This window comes from Myotis brandtii, unplaced genomic scaffold, assembly GCF_000412655.1.
Source record: "Myotis brandtii unplaced genomic scaffold, ASM41265v1 scaffold555, whole genome shotgun sequence".
Lineage (NCBI taxonomy): Eukaryota > Metazoa > Chordata > Mammalia > Chiroptera > Vespertilionidae > Myotis > Myotis brandtii.
In genome coordinates this window covers 1436857-1454228 of record NW_005370065.1, presented here as the reverse complement: position 1 = coordinate 1454228, position 17372 = coordinate 1436857, and the positions used below count along the sequence as shown (strand labels likewise).

General features: G+C 50.6%; 1 protein-coding gene across 13 annotated transcripts in view; it reads right to left on the bottom strand.

Moving 5' to 3' along the window:
* Positions 1-3417: 3417 nt before the first annotated feature.
* ZSCAN20 (zinc finger and SCAN domain containing 20) overlaps positions 3418-17372 on the bottom strand; it is a 15060-nt gene continuing 1105 nt past the window's right edge. For 3 of the 13 annotated variants that reach the window (XM_005878390.2, XM_005878382.2, XM_005878391.2), the window contains exons 2-8: positions 11634-12160; positions 10215-10401; positions 9710-9786; positions 9132-9216; positions 6964-7650; positions 5366-5794; positions 3418-4850 (exon numbers count right to left, since the gene is read on the bottom strand). In XM_005878390.2, the coding sequence (XP_005878452.1) occupies positions 3592-4850; positions 5366-5794; positions 6964-7650; positions 9132-9216; positions 9710-9786; positions 10215-10401; positions 11634-12050 (3141 nt within the window). In that variant the 5' untranslated portion in view covers positions 12051-12160 and the 3' untranslated portion in view covers positions 3418-3591. Of the gene's footprint in view, positions 4851-5365; positions 5795-6963; positions 7651-9131; positions 9217-9709; positions 9787-10214; positions 10402-11633; positions 12161-13038; positions 13148-15000; positions 15840-16487; positions 16611-17206; positions 17301-17372 lie in introns of those variants that run through there. The other 10 variants (XM_005878385.2, XM_005878389.2, XM_014549545.1 and 7 more) reach the window with 9 other exon arrangements.

Sequence of the window (17372 nt, the reverse complement as noted above, 5' to 3'; positions counted from 1 at the left end):
AAATGGGAGAACGGACCACACAGAGAGGAGGGGCCTCTGGAGCTTGCCGCCTCTTCCTGCTCGCAGCACAGGATGGGGTCCCTGGGCGCAGGCTGCTTCTAGGGTTCCTGGCATGAGCCGGGTGAAAGGTGCACCGGAAGGAGATGAGAGGCTGTCGCTCCGCTGCAGCGCGGGTGGTGGAAGGAATGGCGAGGTGAGGAGGAATGCACCTTTACCCCCGAGAATGTGCACTTGGAGGGAATTCCCGACTTAACTAAAATCAGAGCGAGGGGGAAATGGTGGTGTGTGTGTGAGTGCTGATACTGATGTTTCGGGTGTAGAACCAGCTGGGAGTTGTCACAGGCTGAAGTGGGAGCTCCAAGACCCAGCTCGAACCTCCCCTCTCCTGCACAGCCTTCCCTGACCTACTACTAAATGCAGCATGAAGCCCCGAAGTGGACTGGGGCAGGGGCTTAAAGTAAGATTAGCATCTGCTACTGGGTGTGTTGGGGAGGGGGAATGTTAAGGGATGTGGAAAGGGAGAGTGTGAGCCCTTGGTGGCCAAAACTGAATCCATTTTCACTCCAAAGTCAGAAGCTAGTGTCCATCACAAATGTCCAGCTTCCCTGTGTTGTCTTCCCCCCAGGACCTGCCAGATGGATTTAGTGGGACCTTCAGCCGGCTGGCCTTACCTCCGCCATCGATTTCTGGGAACCTCAGGAGTGGAGTTGGGTCGGGACGTCCTGTGTGGTCATGACCAAGCCCTTTCCTCAGGTACTGTCTGTAAGGCGTCCTCCTGCCCTGACCCCCACCAGGTGGAATCCGCAGGGAGGGCTTCAAAGCTGCTCACCTCCACCTCCGGGGCACCACCGTGCCCTTCCTCCTGCTGGTCTCCGCTGCCTCTAAATACGCAGAAGTGACTCTGGTCTATGAATTCCCCAAAACACTGGAGCTAAGCCGTGTCCTACATGGAAGGAGGGGGAAGAGGCCTTTCCCCCTGTGTCACATGTCACCCGGCACAGAGTAGGGCTCCCTGAGCCCAGGGACTTTCAGGAGAGTTCTGTGACAACGGCCATCAGCCCTTGCCCGTGGCTCCTCTCCTCCTGGGACTCAGATGAACCCAACCAGCCTCAGAGATGGACTTGTTTCTGACTCTCCCTTCCCGGGGCCCTCACCCTCTAGGCGGCACAATTACGGGGTATTGTCCCCCAATGAAAATGTCGAAAACAAACGTGACTTTAGGAGTGTTATGCAGCGGCAGACATGATCAGCATCATCTTCACATGCAAAAGGCATCGCTAACAGTGCCCTGGTAAGAAAGGCTATGCCTGTGTGGACCCCTATTCTACTTGTACAACGAGTTTAGGCAAAATCTCCTGCTCTTGACTTAACCAGGTGGCTCTTAGAAGCAGCTCAGCCCTGAGAAATGGGAGAACGGACCACACAGAGAGGAGGGGCCTCTGGAGCTTGCTGCCTCTTCCTGCTCGCAGCACAGGATGGGGTCCCTGGGCGCAGGCCGCTTCTAGGGTTCCTGGCATGAGCCAGGTGAAAGGTGCACCGGAAGGAGATGAGAGGCTGTTGCTCCACTGCAGCGCGGGTGGTGGAAGGAATGGCGAGGTGAGGAGGAATGCACCTTTACACCCCCGCCCCCTCCCCGAGAATCCGAGAATGTGCACTTGGAGGGAATTCCCGACTTGCCTAAAATCAGAGCGAGGGGGAAATGGTGGTGTGTGTGTTAGTGCTGATACTGATGTTGTGGGTATAGAACCAGCTGGGAGCTGTCACAGGCTGAAGTGGGAGCTCCAAGACCCAGCTCGAACCTCCCCTCTCCTGCACAGCCTTCCCTGACCTACCACTAAATGCAGCACTAACCCCCCCCCCCAAGTGGACTGGGGCAGGGGCTTAAAGTAAGATTAGCATCTGCTACTGGGTGTGTTGGGGAGGGGGAATGTTAAGGGATGTGGAAAGGGAGAGTGGGATCAAAACTAAGGTAAGGGGACTATCTCTGACTATAGATACCGACTCCTCCCCGGCAGCCGGATAACCACAGCCCAATGGAAAATGCCCTTAGAAGGGAGAAGTGTGGGTGCGGGACAGGGTCTGGGCTGTGAGTGTGTAAGGCTCCCTGAGGCAGTGTGAGGGAATGTTTGTGAGTCCGAGTGTGTGTACATGCACGTGCTGAATGGGCGGCCGGAGTTGGCAGCAGGTGGACATGGCAGCTGGAGGGGCCCAGGAGTCGCCCAAGTAGGGCTGGTCAGCAGGCGACTGGGCTCCTAAGAGGGGAGCCCAGGGCACGAGACAGATCTGGGAGGCATCAGCACGCACACCGTGGTAAAGACAAACAGAACGGAGTGAACAGAGCGGCGGAGAAGCGGGGCTGGAACAGAGTCTGGATGAGGAACAAAGCTTCTGCCCGGCCACGAGGGAAAGGGCCCGGGAGCGACGCCGAGATGAGTGAACATGTGAGGAGGCCCAGCTTTCTGCAAGGTTCAGCTTAACGATTTACCCAAAGGGAAGAGGAGCAGGACTGACTCCCGGAGAAAAGGGAGCTGCTTCAACCCCCTGCCCTGGCCACAGCTGTCTCATCAGAAGGAACGTCACTTTGGCTACATGTGCTTCCCAGTCTCAGCCCACCTCTCGCTCTCACCCGTCACTGTAAAGACGGAAATTCGCATCTAGTGCTTTGGGAATCACTCATCCTCACTCAGAGCCCAGGGCCAGTTATCAACATCCCCAAACCTTTCACCTTTAGATTCATAGAGAAATGTTAACAGGATGTGTGGTCTACAAAGTGCTTTGAGATCCTGGCCCGAGTTACCTGCCCCAACATGAGGGGCGTTCTCCATGGTGGTAGGAACACCTCAGGCTATGGGCAGACAGAGGCTGGATCCCGCCTCTGCCACTTTCAGCTGTGACCCAAGCAAGTTACTTCAGTCTCCCAAGCCTCGATTTTCTTTTCTGGGAAATGGGGAGAATATTAGTACCTATTTCCTGGGGCTGTTGTGAGGATTAAATGAGATCAAGTATATAAAGTGCTTAGCAGAGAGCCTGCCGAACAGCAAATGCTTGAAAATACCGGCTATTTTTGCTATTATTAGCACTGACTTAGTAACATGAGTAATACGTAACTGTTGTTCCTCCTTTTTGCTGAGCTCATGGTGGCCTGTTCTCTCACCAGAGTCTCAAAATTCTCTGAGGATACGCCCCAACTAGAGACTGCCACGCAGGAGACTGACGTGTGCCGATGGGGGATGTGTACACACGGGAGTGTGAAGGCACAGCGAGGTCTGGAATCCCTGCTCAGGACCAGTGACTGGCCTCTAATCCCCTAAGCTTCCAGTTTGGCTCAAACACTGAGAAAGCCCTTAAATGACAGCAAATATAAGAACAGCCTGAGGACTGAGTGGAGATGTTTTACAGGAGAAAAAAAATCACAAATTTGGATCCTTAGCATTTGTAATTCACTGCCAAATTACCTGGATTATATCAAGATAACTTCCCTGGGTATACACCAAGCTTAAAAACTGGGAATGTTTCTTTCTACCAAACATGTGAAAATCTTGGGAGATTTAAATACACATTTCTCTCTTTTGTTGTGGAGGGAGTTGTCTTCTACGACGCTTTCCCTCCTGAATGGGTTCTCCGGTGGGCACTGAAGTGGGAGCTATTGTTGAAGTCTTTGCCACACTCCAAGCATTTGTAGGGTTTTTCCCCAGTGTGGATTCTCTGGTGAATAATAAGACTGGAGCTCTGGTTAAAGCATTTCCCACACTCTCTGCACTTATAAGGCTTCTCTCCCGTGTGAATCCTCTGGTGAGTAATGAGATTAGAACGGTCACGGAAGAATTTTCCACACTCGAGGCATTTGTAGGGCTTCTCTCCTGTGTGCACTCTCTGATGTGTGATGAGCTTGGAGCGTTCACTGAAGCACTTCCCACAGTCCATGCACTTATATGGCTTCTCCCCAGTGTGGGTTCTCTGGTGGTTAGCCAAGGTGGAGCTCTTACTGAAGCTTTTCCCACATTCAGCACATTCATATGGTTTCTCTCCTGTATGGATTCTTTGGTGACTAATGAGGGCAGAGCTCTTGGAGAAGGTTCTTCCACACTCAGAACACCGATAAAGTTTCTCCCCTGAGTTGGTGCTATACGGTCCAGGAGAATCTAAGTTCCTACTGGCACTTTGAGGTTGTTCAGGAGTTGTCTCCTCTGTCAAGTTCCTCCAGTGAGCACTAAAGGAGGGGCTTTGGCCAAAGTTTTCCCCAGGCTCACTACAATAGTCAGGATTTCCTCCCAAGTGGATTCTCTGATGTTTCAGAAGGTTGGAGCTCTGGTTGAAGCTTTTCCAACATGCCCCACATTTATAGGGCTTTACCCCTGTGTGAATTCTCTGGTGGGTGACAAGATTGGAGTGATCACTAAAGCTTTTCCCACATTCAAAGCATTTGTAGGGCTTCTCTCCAGTGTGAATTCTCTGGTGGGTATTGAGGTTGGAGCGGTCACTAAAGCTTTTCCCACATTTGAGGCATTTGTAGGGCTTCTCACCTGTGTGTGTCTGCTGGCGAGCGATGAAGTGGGAGGTCCGACTGAAGCTTTTCACATATGTGTCACACTTGTAGGATTTCTCTGCAAGGTACAGGCCTTGATGGTCAATAAGTTTTTCTAAGTCTTCTTCAGAAGAACATTCTTCCCACCGTTCCTGTGGTAGATTTCCTGCCTGCTCTTCGTCTTCATTTTCATGTTCACTGTCTTCCTCCCAATCGTGAGGGTGGCAAACAACTTCTGGAGGACATTTTGATAACACTCCAGGCAAATCCTCAAAAATATCCTGCTCTGAACTCTGGCCTTCATCCTCATGACTCATCTCAAAACCTGAAAAAATGGGTAGAAATGTGGTTTTTCATTCATTAATTGGTGTCTATTTACATATCTGTATCCTGTGTCTTATGAATTTGGCTAACATGAAATTGGTCAAGTTTTGGTGCATACATGCATTTGTGACCTGCAAAGCTGAGGGAAGGAGTCTGAGACCTGGTGACCCCACCAAGGGAACCATGAGCCCCAACCAAACAGCCAGCCAGTCTCCCTGGCCAATTCCTTTATTCCACTATTTGATAATGAACACCTTCTTCTAGTAAAATCAGTATGTCCTATGTCATATGAGATTGAATAAACTCCATAAGTGCTCAACCAAATCCCAATAAAATCTAGACCTGACTGCTTATCTCATTTAGGGGGTTACACTAAACTAGACATAATCTGAGAAAAGTACAAATCCTTCTACTCAATTCCATTGTTTTAGTCCAGAGACAAGATAAGAAGCCTGGCTCCCTCACTCTCTCTGCATGCTTGCAGATTTTGTGGGCATCCAACTATTCCATGCTTACCAGTGTGTGGGGCTTTAGGACATGGGGTTGGAGGTTTGATGACATTTTCATCTGCCATCTCATCCCAGGCCTCCTGGTCGTCAGCCTCTGTACTGCTCCACCCAGACGTAGGAAGACCTGCTACCTCTCTGATGTTCCCCATGGCTCTGACTGCCGTCCGTGCCCTCACCAGTGAGTCCAGCTCCTCATAGAAGGGGCATGTCCCTGGTGGGTGGCTGCTCTTGGCTTTCCGGTAGCTTCGAAGGAGGTTCTTAAATCTGTAGCGACACTGCTCCAGTGTCCGCAGGAAGCCCTGTGCACATAGCCGCTCTGCGATGGCCCGGTACACCTGACTGTTCTGGTGACAGGTGCGAAGCTTTTCAGAGAATGGGGACTCACTGAGAATGGTCAGGAAGGCCTTGGTCTCCTCATAGCCCCAGTGCACACCTGCTGTCAGGAGTGAAGAGGTCAGAATTGTGAGATTTAATGAGACTTGCCTAGGTCATCAGAGATCAGGGTCACCTGCCCCTCAGAAATTGTCCAGGTACCTGGGCACCAACCATACCCTTGCCTCTCAGGGCTGTGCCAGAGCTTCCCACCCCAACCCCTTCTAAGAGATTTATTAACACCTACGAGTCTTGGCTATAGGGAAGGACTTAGGTGGCCATATTATACCAGGTGACCCCACCCCCTGGCTTCAGCTGATTGGTTCAGGGAAAGGCCTGTAATTGGGATACAAGAGACTCTCTCTATAACCATTCAATACATGTCTTCTACTTACTTTCATGAATTTTCCTTTTAACAAATATGGAAACTGAGAATCCTTAGAAGAAGGAAAAGGAAGTGGTCTGTTCTCAGTTCCTCTGCAGGTACATGATGCAGCCAGGGAGGAACACCACATACAAGGAGGCTGGAGTCCTGGGCTCTAACCCTGACTCTGCCCCTGCCTCGCTTAGATCCTGAGATAAGACACTTCATCTCTTAGGCTTCAGTGCTCCCACTTTTTAAAAAATATGTTTTTATTGACTTTAGAGAGAGAGGAAGAGAGAGGGCTAGAGAGATAGAAACACTGATGAGAGAGAAACAACATCAATCGGCTGCCTTCTGCACACCCTCTAGTAGGGATCAAGCCCGCAACCTGGGCATGTGTCCTGACTGGGAATTGAACCAGTGACCTCTTGGTTCATGGGTCAATGAGCCACATCGGCTGGGCGTGTTCCCACTTTTACAGTGACTTGGCTATTTCCCAAACACTGATTACTCAACTATATACTGTCTTGATTTCTGCTCTATCTGTTGAATATTTCACTCAATATCTTTATCTACATTTACTGTCTGTGAAATCATAGTTGATGTGTTCATACACATTAAAATTAAAAGTTTACTCGTGCAACTTATGATCATCCCCGTACACACTTTGGGAAATACTGAGTTTGCTCTTTACAGTCCCTCAGGACTGTTTCTATAGCTAAGAAAACTTGTACAATGAGATTTGGTCACAGGAGAAGAGGGTAGGAGTCTGAGGATGACTGAAGGAACTCAGTGCCTCATTCCAGTAGCATCGGTTTGGCTAGTAGGAGGGTTGGATACTGGATCCAATTAAATGCCTATGTTCTTACCAATACGACTCTGGAATAGAGCCGGACCCCTTGCAATCCTGGGCCCCTGGATGGACTCGCCAGTGGCCAGGTCATCACCATTACAGTCTTCTGCCGTTTCCTCTGGCTCCCAGTTCCCATCCTCTTGTTCCTCCATCTCTGCATCACTGTCCCCCAGCCTGGGGAGGGCCACAGCCACTCCTGGGCCGTCTGTGGCTCTGATGGCTGTCCGAGCCCTCACCAGGGCCTCCAGCTCCTCGTAGAAGGGACAGGTCCCCGGTGGGTGGCTGCTCTTGGCTTTCCGGTAGTTCCGTAGGAGGTTTTTGACCCTGTAGCGACACTGCTCCAGTGTCCGCAGGAAGCCTCGTGCCCTCAGCCGCTCTGCAATGGCCCGATACACCTGTCGGTTCTGGTGACAAGTCCGGAGCTTTTCAGAGAAAGGAGACTCACTCAAAATTGCCAGGAAGGTCTTGGTCTCCTCATAGCCCCAGTGCACGCCCGACACCTTCATGTCCTCCGCGTCCCATTGGTACTGTTCTTCCCAGGCCTGAGAGTCCCTCCAGACCAGGGCTGGGGCTGGTTTTATTTGCTCATTATCCAGGCTGTAATCTGCAGTGCACCTTTTTCCGGAATTTATATGACTCGGACCCCAGAATTCTGGTCCTTGCTCTTGCTGGGTGATGATGTTTGGTTTTGAAACTAGAACTCCTACATAAAAAGAAGAGAAATGACAGAAATGATTTATTGAGCAGAGTGCTTGTCCAACATATTTCCCTACGAGAGGCTAACGAGAACTTCCCAGGCTGAGCCCAACACATGTCTGGGGGGTTAGAGAGGGAAGTAGAGGTAACAGGATCACTTCACCAGAAATGGTCATTGACCTGTTAGCTTTGTTCATTTGCTCTCTTTGTTGTAATGAAACAGATCATACAAAAGTAACTGTCATTGGTCCTCAAATGGGCATGTGATTTAAACTGGCCCAATCAGAATGAACCCGATGGTGAGAGGGCAGGTCTCTCACTCTGTCTCCCTCGTGTGTGTGTGTGTGTGTGTGTGTGTGTGTGTGTGTGTGTGTGTCTGTCTGTCTTACTAGGAAATATGTGGCCTCAATTGTCATTGGCATCTATCTCTTGACTCTGACACACAATAGCTTTCATGTGAAGCTGAGACTGAGGGTGCAGAGCAGAGAGGTGATGTTGCTGAGCCCTCTGTACTGTGGCAGGAGCATGCCCTCCTCTGGACTTCCAATTATGTGAGAAAATAAATGTCCTAACTTTTTATAACACTTAGCTAAAGGACTGCTGTTCCAACCACTCCCAACCCTAACAAATAGAAAGCCTTTAATTAAATAAGTATTTGAACGAAACTAGAAATAGTTTAAAACTGAAAGAGGCCTAAGGATTATCTAGCTCAGCATTTCCCAGTTTGTCCCTCTGGGTGTTATTTCCACCAGATACCACGTGTAAAGGGGGTCACACTGTCAAGCGAGCAGCCAACAAGCTTCTGGTGCCTCACCTTACTGACAGGAGTGAGTCAGACCTATCACTGTCCCTTCTGCTCTTCCCTCACGTGTCTAATCCCAACGGGAAGCGGTTCGTTACTATTTGGCTTCCCGTGCAGATGTGGCTACAGAGAAAGGAGTCTGTGCCGATCACACGGGCTTCCAGCCTCGATCACAGGGGCTTCCAGCCCCGATCACACGGGCTTCCAGCCTCGATCACAGGGGCTTCCAGCCCCGATCACAGGGGCTTCCAGCCCCGATCACAGGGGCTTCCAGCCTCCTGAGCCCTGTGAGATTCACTCCTCACTGTGGCTGAGTGCCTCAGCCTCACGGGCTTGATTCAGTCCGCCCTGCGTGCTGGGTCCTGTTTGATGCTGAAAAGCCTGGATTTCTGTGACAGCAGGCAGGGCCCAGCCCTGCACTGTGGTGAATTTACTGGGGAAAAGAAGGGAAGGAGCCCTGAGAGGGGAGGCTCCTGGAAGCCAACCTGCCAGCCTCCATCCCGGCCGACTCCACTCCCCACGCTCCACCCCTGCCACCACAGTGTTGGCTACGAGAAGCTTGTCTTCTTCCTCTGTCTGCAATCCGTTGACTTCACAGAGGCACGAGACTTAGGGAGTGACGGAACGCTCTGGGAACCGAGGGTTTGGGGACCCAGCACCTTCTTCCGAGGGCACTAGCTCCTTACCCAGGGACACGCTGTTCCCACGGTTGTCTCCGGGGGGCTCCTTGCGAAACTCCTTCTCAGCACGTCTGCCAGGGCCCCGGGCTTCCTGAGAGGCGGGCAAAAGAAGGATGTCACTGACCCTCGAAAACAGCCTAGGAAACCCTGTGGGCCCCAGAAAAGGTCATGGAAGCACAGGGATACGGGGTGAGTCTAGCACAGCCGTGGGCAAACTACGGCCCGCGGGCCGGATCCGGCCCGTTTGAAATGAATAAAACTAAAAAAAAAAAAAGACCGTACCCTTTTATGTAATGATGTTTACTTTGAATTTATATTAGTTCACACAAACACTCCATCCATGCTTTTGTTCCGGCCCTCCGGTCCAGTTTAAGAACCCACTGTGGCCCTCGAGTCAAAAAGTTTGCCCACCCTGGTCTAGCATCATAAGGAGCAGCATGACCAAGGAGAAGCCCAGCGACAGGGGGCAAGCGGAAAGAGCTGACACCCAGGCCTTGTGGCCTGTTGCTGAGGGGAGGCCACAGAGAAAGAAGGGGAGCAAAGGGGCAGTAGTGACAGGAAGGGGAGAACAGAGAGCAGCTTACCTGGGACTCAGCTGTCACCGCCCAATCTCCAACGCTCCCCGTCTTTGGGAGAGTAGGCACTCGGGGAGTGAGGACAGCTGAGAAGAAGAAAGAGTCTCTGAAACCCAAGCTCTGGTCTCCACAGAACCACCCGCTTGGGTCCAGCTTTCCAAAGCCGTGCTCGGGTCAAGCTGGGACTCTCCCCAGTCAGTGCAAGTCTCCCCTTTCCTTCCCTCCGAGAGAGCCTGGCTCCTAAGCTGCCCTGAGTGAGGTGCCTTGTGGGAGATGCCAGCCCAGAACTCCGAGGGTCACCACCTCCCCCGCCCCAGCCTGAAGCTGCTGTGACTCGGCTCTGGAGGGGACGAGCCATCACTGGGAACTTCGCCTTCTTTTGCGATGCTTACGTACTTGCCTTACTTCTCAGTGAGTCCATCAGACACTGTTCTACCCCTTGCCTGGAATTCATACATCCCTCCTCCCCATCCCTCACCCCTCTCCCTTGACGTTCCTTGAGTTTAGTACTCACCACTCTCCTTCAAGGCCTGGGGCGCCATCTTGGAGTCGAGATGCTTGGGAAGGTCCGGGCCCGGATTCCTCACCCACTGCCTCTGGGGCGGTCTCTCGGGCCAGTGCTGGGCTGATTGCCGCTGAAAGCTCTGAGATTCCCGCGGTGCCTTCAAGGACCGGGTCTCTTCTCCACACAGCTCCAGTTCCTACACACAGACGGGCAACGTTCCCAATTGTCAGCCCCGTAAGACCAGTCTTGGTAGGGCAGAAAGTGTTCTTTAGGGGACAGTGGTGATCTAGGGATTAACAGGCCCTTCTTAAGACCCGAAGAAGCTCAAGTATGACAACAAGCCCTCAGGCTGCAAACTGCTGAGACTATGAGTTAAATCCACAATATTTTCCTTTCAATGTAGTAAATTTGGGCAAGTTACTTACCCGAGTCTCTGTCCACCCATTTGAAAAATGGTGATGGTAACAGTACCTACCTTATTGGGGTGCAGGGTGGACTAGATAAGCAACATATACAGAAGCCTTGGAAGAGTGTCTGGCACACAGGGAGTGTTCAATAAATGTCAGTCACTATTTCATGTGAGCCTCATGCCTCAGAGGTGTTTTCATTCCTAGGTTTCTGATGAGGCGTCTAAGGGGGTAGAACGATGACCCTGGGACCTAAGGACCTGGGTTCAGGCTGTGGTTCACAGGGACGAGCTTTCTGAACCACCTGACTTTTAGGGACTTGGTTGAATCTATAAATTACAGGGACAATAATGCTATTTCTTATACTTACATTACTGCTATCAGCATCCAAAGCAATCGAATATGTGAAAAGACTCTATTAAGTATAAAACCATACAAATTCTGTGAACACGGCCTGGGGAGGGTTCAGAGCAGTGGCTGTGAATGCTGGCTTTAGAGTCAGACTGTCTCAGTTCACACCCTGCCTCTACCACGCAGCCAATTACCGTCTTTGCTCTGCCTCAGTTTCCACACTGACAAAACTAGGATAATAGGACCTATCTCGTTAAATTGTTGACAGGATTAAATGAGCTAGTACATGGGAAGCACTTAGAACAGTGGTTCTCAACCTTCCCAATGCCGCGACCCTTTAATACAGTTCCTCATGTTGTGGTGACCCCCAATTTCATTGTTACAAATTGAACATAATTAAAGCATAGTGATTAATCACAAAAACAATATGTAATTATATATGTGTTTTCCGATGGTCTTAGGCGACCCCTGTGAAAGGGTCGTTCGACCCCCAAAGGGGTCGCGACCCACAGGTTGAGAACCGCTGACTTAGAACATTCCTGGTACACGGTCATGCTCAATAGATGTCAGCTGCTCCATAACAATAATAATTATTATTTTGGAAATTACTAAGCCAGTCACAGCCCGCTGCCTGCCTGACCACTTCAGGGAGGCCGGCTATTTGCCTCACCCGTTGCCCTGCAGCCCGGGCCTCTCGGTGCCAATCCTCCACCAGGGCCACCGCCTCCTCGCCGCTCTCAGGATGGCGCGCCTGCACCCAGGCCTGGACCTCCCTGGGTAAGATAGTCAGGAACTGCTCCAGCACCAGCAGCTCCAGGATCTGCTCTTTGAGGCGGACCTCTGGCCTCAGCCAGCGACAGCAGAGCGCCCAGAGCTGGCTGAAGGCCTCGTGCGGTCCCGATGCGTCCCTGTACTGGAACTGCCTGAAGCGCTGGCGGGAGGCCTCGGGGCCGGGGCCAGGGTCATGGTCCTTCTCCTGAGGCCTGGACTCTGATCTCCACGCGTCCTCCTCCAGTTTCACAATCAGGAGTTCTTCAAGCTCTGGTGGGGGAGACGCCCGGGCCTGGGCCTCCAGGGCTACAGCCATGCTCTGTCCTGGACGCCTCACTTCAGCTGGGCTGTCCTCATCCGACGTCTTCCTGCATCTACGGTGTGTCCTTCACGGGGCTCCTGGGAGAGGAAATGCTTTCCAAGGCTCTGAAGGCAGAAAGATAAAGGACAGTGAGCAAGCAGACCCAGGAGCCTCACCTTCCCCCTTCCTCACACCCACCACGGCCACTGGATGCGGTGGAGTGCCGAGTGATGCCCCTGTGCCATAAGCAGGAAGTTGGACCACAATCAGGCACCAGCAGCCAGCAACCAGCACAACAAAGGAAGACAGCACAGTGTTAAACCCTCTGGGACACGCCAAATGCCTTAGCCTGGCATCAAAGCCTCTGTGATCTGGTCCCGGCATAGCCTTCCCCCTCTACACACGTCCAAAGTCAGACCTTCCCTTGCGTTGGGATAAACATCACCCCCTCCGGAAGGCCTTTCTCCCGGGCCTTCAAGCTTTAGTCTTCCCCTAAAGGTGCTCCCCTTGCAAAGTCCCTCTCTCACTCTGTACTTGTTTGTCGTTTCTCACCATCTCTGTGACTCCCAACACTGCAGCCGGGACCTGTCTTAAGACCCCCAAATCCAACCACCTGTAAGACATTTCCACTTGACTGTCGCTTAGGCACCTCAAACTCAATGGGTCAAAAACTGAACTCATCATTTTCTCCTGCAAGTCTGTCTCTCTTCTGGAGTTCTCCATCCAAAAAGGCACCAGCCCTAGCTGGTTTGGCTCAGTGGATAGAGCAGCAGCCCACAGACTGAAGGGTCCCAGGTTCAATTCTGGTCAAGGGCACATCCCTCAGTTGTAGGCTCAACCCCCAATCCTGGTCGGGGCGCATGCAGAAGTCAACCGATTGATGTGTCTCTCTATATCAATGTTTCTCTCTCTCTGTCTCTCCCCCTCCCTTCCCTAAAAATCAAGGGGAAATATCCTCTGCTGAGGATTAACAACAAAAAAGACACAACTTCCATCAACTTACCTATACCAGGAATCTGATCATCACCTTTCTCCAATATCCCCCACATCCAACTCATCAACAGACTGTGTCCACTTGGTCTTCTAACCGTCTACATCCCCAAGGCCACCACCTTGGTCCAAAGAAATCATCACATTTATCACTTGACCAGCATTTTATCTCATGTCCCTGCCTTCACTCCTCTCACCCTTGACCCATTCTTTGCACAACCAGATAGATCAAACTCTGACCATGTCGCTTCCCTCCTAAACACCCTGCAGTGACCTCTCATTTCCCTCAGGATCAAATACAAACCTCCTTTCCTCACCGTGCTCCCACCAGTCATGGTGGCTTCAGCTTGCAGCTCCGACATCGTGCTGCCCTCTGCACCCTCCCACGTGTTGGGGTCTCCTTTGGGAACAGTCTCTTCCCTTTCTTCCCCTACTTAGGGCTCAGCTTAAATTGTCCTTTCCCAAGATTCAGTCCTCAGCCGCAAGCTTCCGCACCACCTCATGTTTCCTGTATCGTTACCCAGATCAGACTTTCTAATTATCTACCCACTAGATCACAGGCTTCCAGAGGGACCTATCACAGCTCAGCACACACAGGAAGCACTCCATACACAGTGAAATAATGGTCAACTAATGATGGGGATGTGCCATGAAGCAAGGATTACGTTAAGCCCTTTCTGTGCAAACTAGATAAAGGAATGGCCTTCCTCGTGCCAGAAGGAATTCTCTTCTCTTTATTCCATTACTGTGACCCTTGCCACTGTCTAGGTTGTATCAGAGGGGCGTGTGTACATGTGTGTCCCCAGAGAGATTACAGCCACACCGGTGGCAGGGAATATAGCTTAGTTCTCTTTTTTGTCACACCCTTAACTCCCCCACACCCACAATAAGCATGATGCACTAAACTGGAGGCTCTCAGCAAATGCTTTCGGAGTGAATGTCTGAAGCTGCTGCTTTTACACAATGAAGACTCTGACCACACTCAGGCTGGGTTATCTGGGAAAATGAGCCCTTTGTGTCGTTCCCAACAAATCTAGATGACATAAAAATGTCACTCAAAGGAGGCTATCAGTCGCTTCCACGTGGGAATGACGTGGCTGAATTGAGAACGGAGGGAGGGTGGTATTTTGATTTTAGGTCATCTGACTGGACTGTCTAGAAATAAGGCAAGGTGTGCCCTAAAGACCTCCACATAGTTAGGGAGAGGCTAGGAGCACAACTTCCTGCTCGTCCTTCAGCTATCAGCTCAATGTCACCTTCTCTGTTAAGACTTCCTTGACATGCTATCATGCCCTGCCCCCATCCCTGCTCTCTAAGAATCTCCTCCCCGCTCTTGTGTTCCCCAAGCAATTGGCACAAACCTCTAATATATGTTATCCTGCGTTATTGTAGTTACTTGCTCTTGGATCTGACGGCTCCCCATTCCACTGCATTACTAGGGCCAGTACCGTATCTTACTCATTTCTGTATCCACAGTGCCCAACCTAGTGTCTTCCAATGGCCCAACCCAGCAGGGCCACTGGAAGTTTTGTTGACTTTTATTAAAACAGTTAAGCTGGTACATGAAAAACCTAATGGGCTATGGAAGATCCATAATTTATAGCACGCTAAAGAATTAACCTTTCATGATTTTTTTTAAAACCACAGCCTTAATCATGCCCTAGTCCAAACACATTTGTGTCTCTCTCTCAAACGAGGACTGATTCACCAGTCATCTACAGAATCCCACTGTGTCCCCTGCACTGTACTGGGAGCTAGAGAACCAACAGGAACTAGGATAAACAATCTCTACCCTCACAAAAGTTAGTCTACTAAGAGACAATCACTGAGCAAAGTGTCTGCTCCTGCACAGAAAGAACACTACAACAAAACAGGCAGTTAGCTGCCCCCCAGGCCCAAAGCCCAGAGTCTCAGGTAACAGGTATTTTCTTCTGGGAAGACCTGCAAGTCCCAAAGGTTATTTTTAAATACAAACCTGCAGATTTTCTGCTGTTCTCTGACATACAAATAGCAGCCTATCCAGAGGGAGGTCAACACAGTCAGCCAACAGCCGGTGACTTCACACACAGATGACAGGAAAGACATGGACAAGGGCACCCCTCAGCCCTGAGACAACCAGGAACCCCTAGGTCCTCTCTCGAATCAGCAACCTCAGAGTGTGCTCATGGTGCCAGGCCCGGGCTGAGTGCTCGACATTCATCATCTTCACCGAATCTTCCGGGCAAGCCAGTGAAGTGCCATTAGTGCTGAGCTGCCTTACACTGATCTGTAACGTACACATATGAAACTCCATACAAACAAGGAAGGACAGACATGATTTAAATAGTGCACCAGTTCCATCCACTATGTGTCTGTTCCAGAGAGAGCATGTGGTGATGACACCCGGGACTCTGCTGGTCCCGGGTTGGTCTCAGTTCCCTCGGGCCCCTCTTCCACTGCGTGTGAGCAGTGTCTTGCTTCAGCATGGTCCCTAGACACAGGCCAACTCTTCCACCTCGTGTTCAGGAAAACCCAGCTGTGCCGGGCAGCTTACTGAGAGAGAGCATGTTGGTTTCTAATGGCTCCTTGCCAGAGAGCTGACTGTGGTTTTGGCTAAATGTGATTATCACTTTCCATGCTGCCTGTAGAATACCATGATCCTGTGAGGTATGACTCCACTATATCTTCAGTCTATACACAGGGAGGGAACTAAGTTTCTATAAAAAAGATGCACTTAAGGTTACACAACTAGCAAGTGGTAGAGTTGGACTCTAAGCCAGTGATGGCGAACCTATGACACGCGTGTCAGAGGTGACACACGAACTCATTTTTTTGGTTGATTTTTCTTTGTTAAATGGCATTTAAATATATAAAATAAATATCAAAAATATAAGTCTTGGTTTTACTATGGTTGCAAATATCAAAAAATTTCTATATGTGACACGGAACCAGAGTTAAGTTAGGGTTTTTCAAAATGCTGACACACCGAGCTCAAAAGTTTCGCCATCACTGCTCTAAGCCCAGGTTCGTTTTCTTTAGCCACACCACACAGCCTGCTCTAGGTCTGCCAGTCATCCCAAGTCCTGAGAAGATGGTATGGAGGAGAGTGGGAGGAACACTGAGGCAGGAGTGAGCAAGTCGGGGTGCTGGTTCCACTCCTGCCATTTATCAGCCGTGTGACTTGGGACAGGTCAAGTGGCTTCTGCAGCCTCTCTAGGTTGCAGCTTACAGCCTGACCCTACTCAGTTACGCCGGGTTCCCCCGTTAGTACGATGGGAGTAGAGCAAAAGGACAAGGAGACTAAAATCAGCGGCCACAAATGTAAGTGGCTAGAGGCTTGGCAGTGTCAATGAGAATATGAGTGGAGTGGGGACTGTGGCCACTACAGAGTACCAACGGGCCATGGCCCAGTGTCCACAGGCCTTCTAATTTTTCTAAGAGAAGTCAGAATTCTAGATTTTTAAATGTTGGCCACCTACTCACAATTGTTTCAAACACCCTGAGGGTTAAATAGAGCGTGATGATAGGCTTCATTCAGCATGGGCTGTCACTTTGCCACCTTTTAGCTGAGTGATCTCAAAGGTTCCTTCCAATCTCCTGGAAAACCTAGAAAGAGTACAGATTCCCCTAAGTAATGAGGGGTAGGTGCTGGCTGCTGTCAAAATCAAGATCCCTCTGCAAACCCAGGGGAGCGGGGAGGCATCCTGGCAGTGAGTATGGATGTGGACATGAAGAACCCGCCCAGAAAGCAGTGGGATGGGAAAAGATCGGCCCCAGTCCCATGGGAAAACCAAGGCTGGTCTGTGACCTCCAAAGAGAAAAAAACTGGGAGTTCCCGAAAGCTTTCTAGCTCATTTGGCTGATGGTCCAAGCTATTGCTTAAGCAGCCTGACCTTACACTTCAGGGCATAAAGCAGAGAAAGCAGGCAGATAGGATTCATTTAAAGCACCAACGTCATTCAACTGTGTCAAGGACTCTGAATCCCATGTGAATACGTGCTGTGGCCATTAGCTATGTCTGCCAGGCACAGGAAGGGGAAGTGGCGGCACGCATACCATGTATTTGCCACCCCTGGCTTAAACCCCCATAGGCACGGAATCAGCTTCCAGCAAAAACAGCCATAAGAGGAAGAAGACTAAAACTCACGCCCCTGGAAATCCACCGGAAGTAGCACCTTTCAGCCTGAGATAGCAAAGCTCACCCTGGATGGTCTTTATTCGCACATTCACCAAGTATTTATTAGGCAGTGGGAAACAGGGGTGACTCAGAAACTATTCCTGTCCTGGAGATGCTTACAGTCTAGTGGAAGAGAGAAAAGGAATCACAGATGATGATGATGATCAAATGTGGAAAGTGCGGAGCTGGGG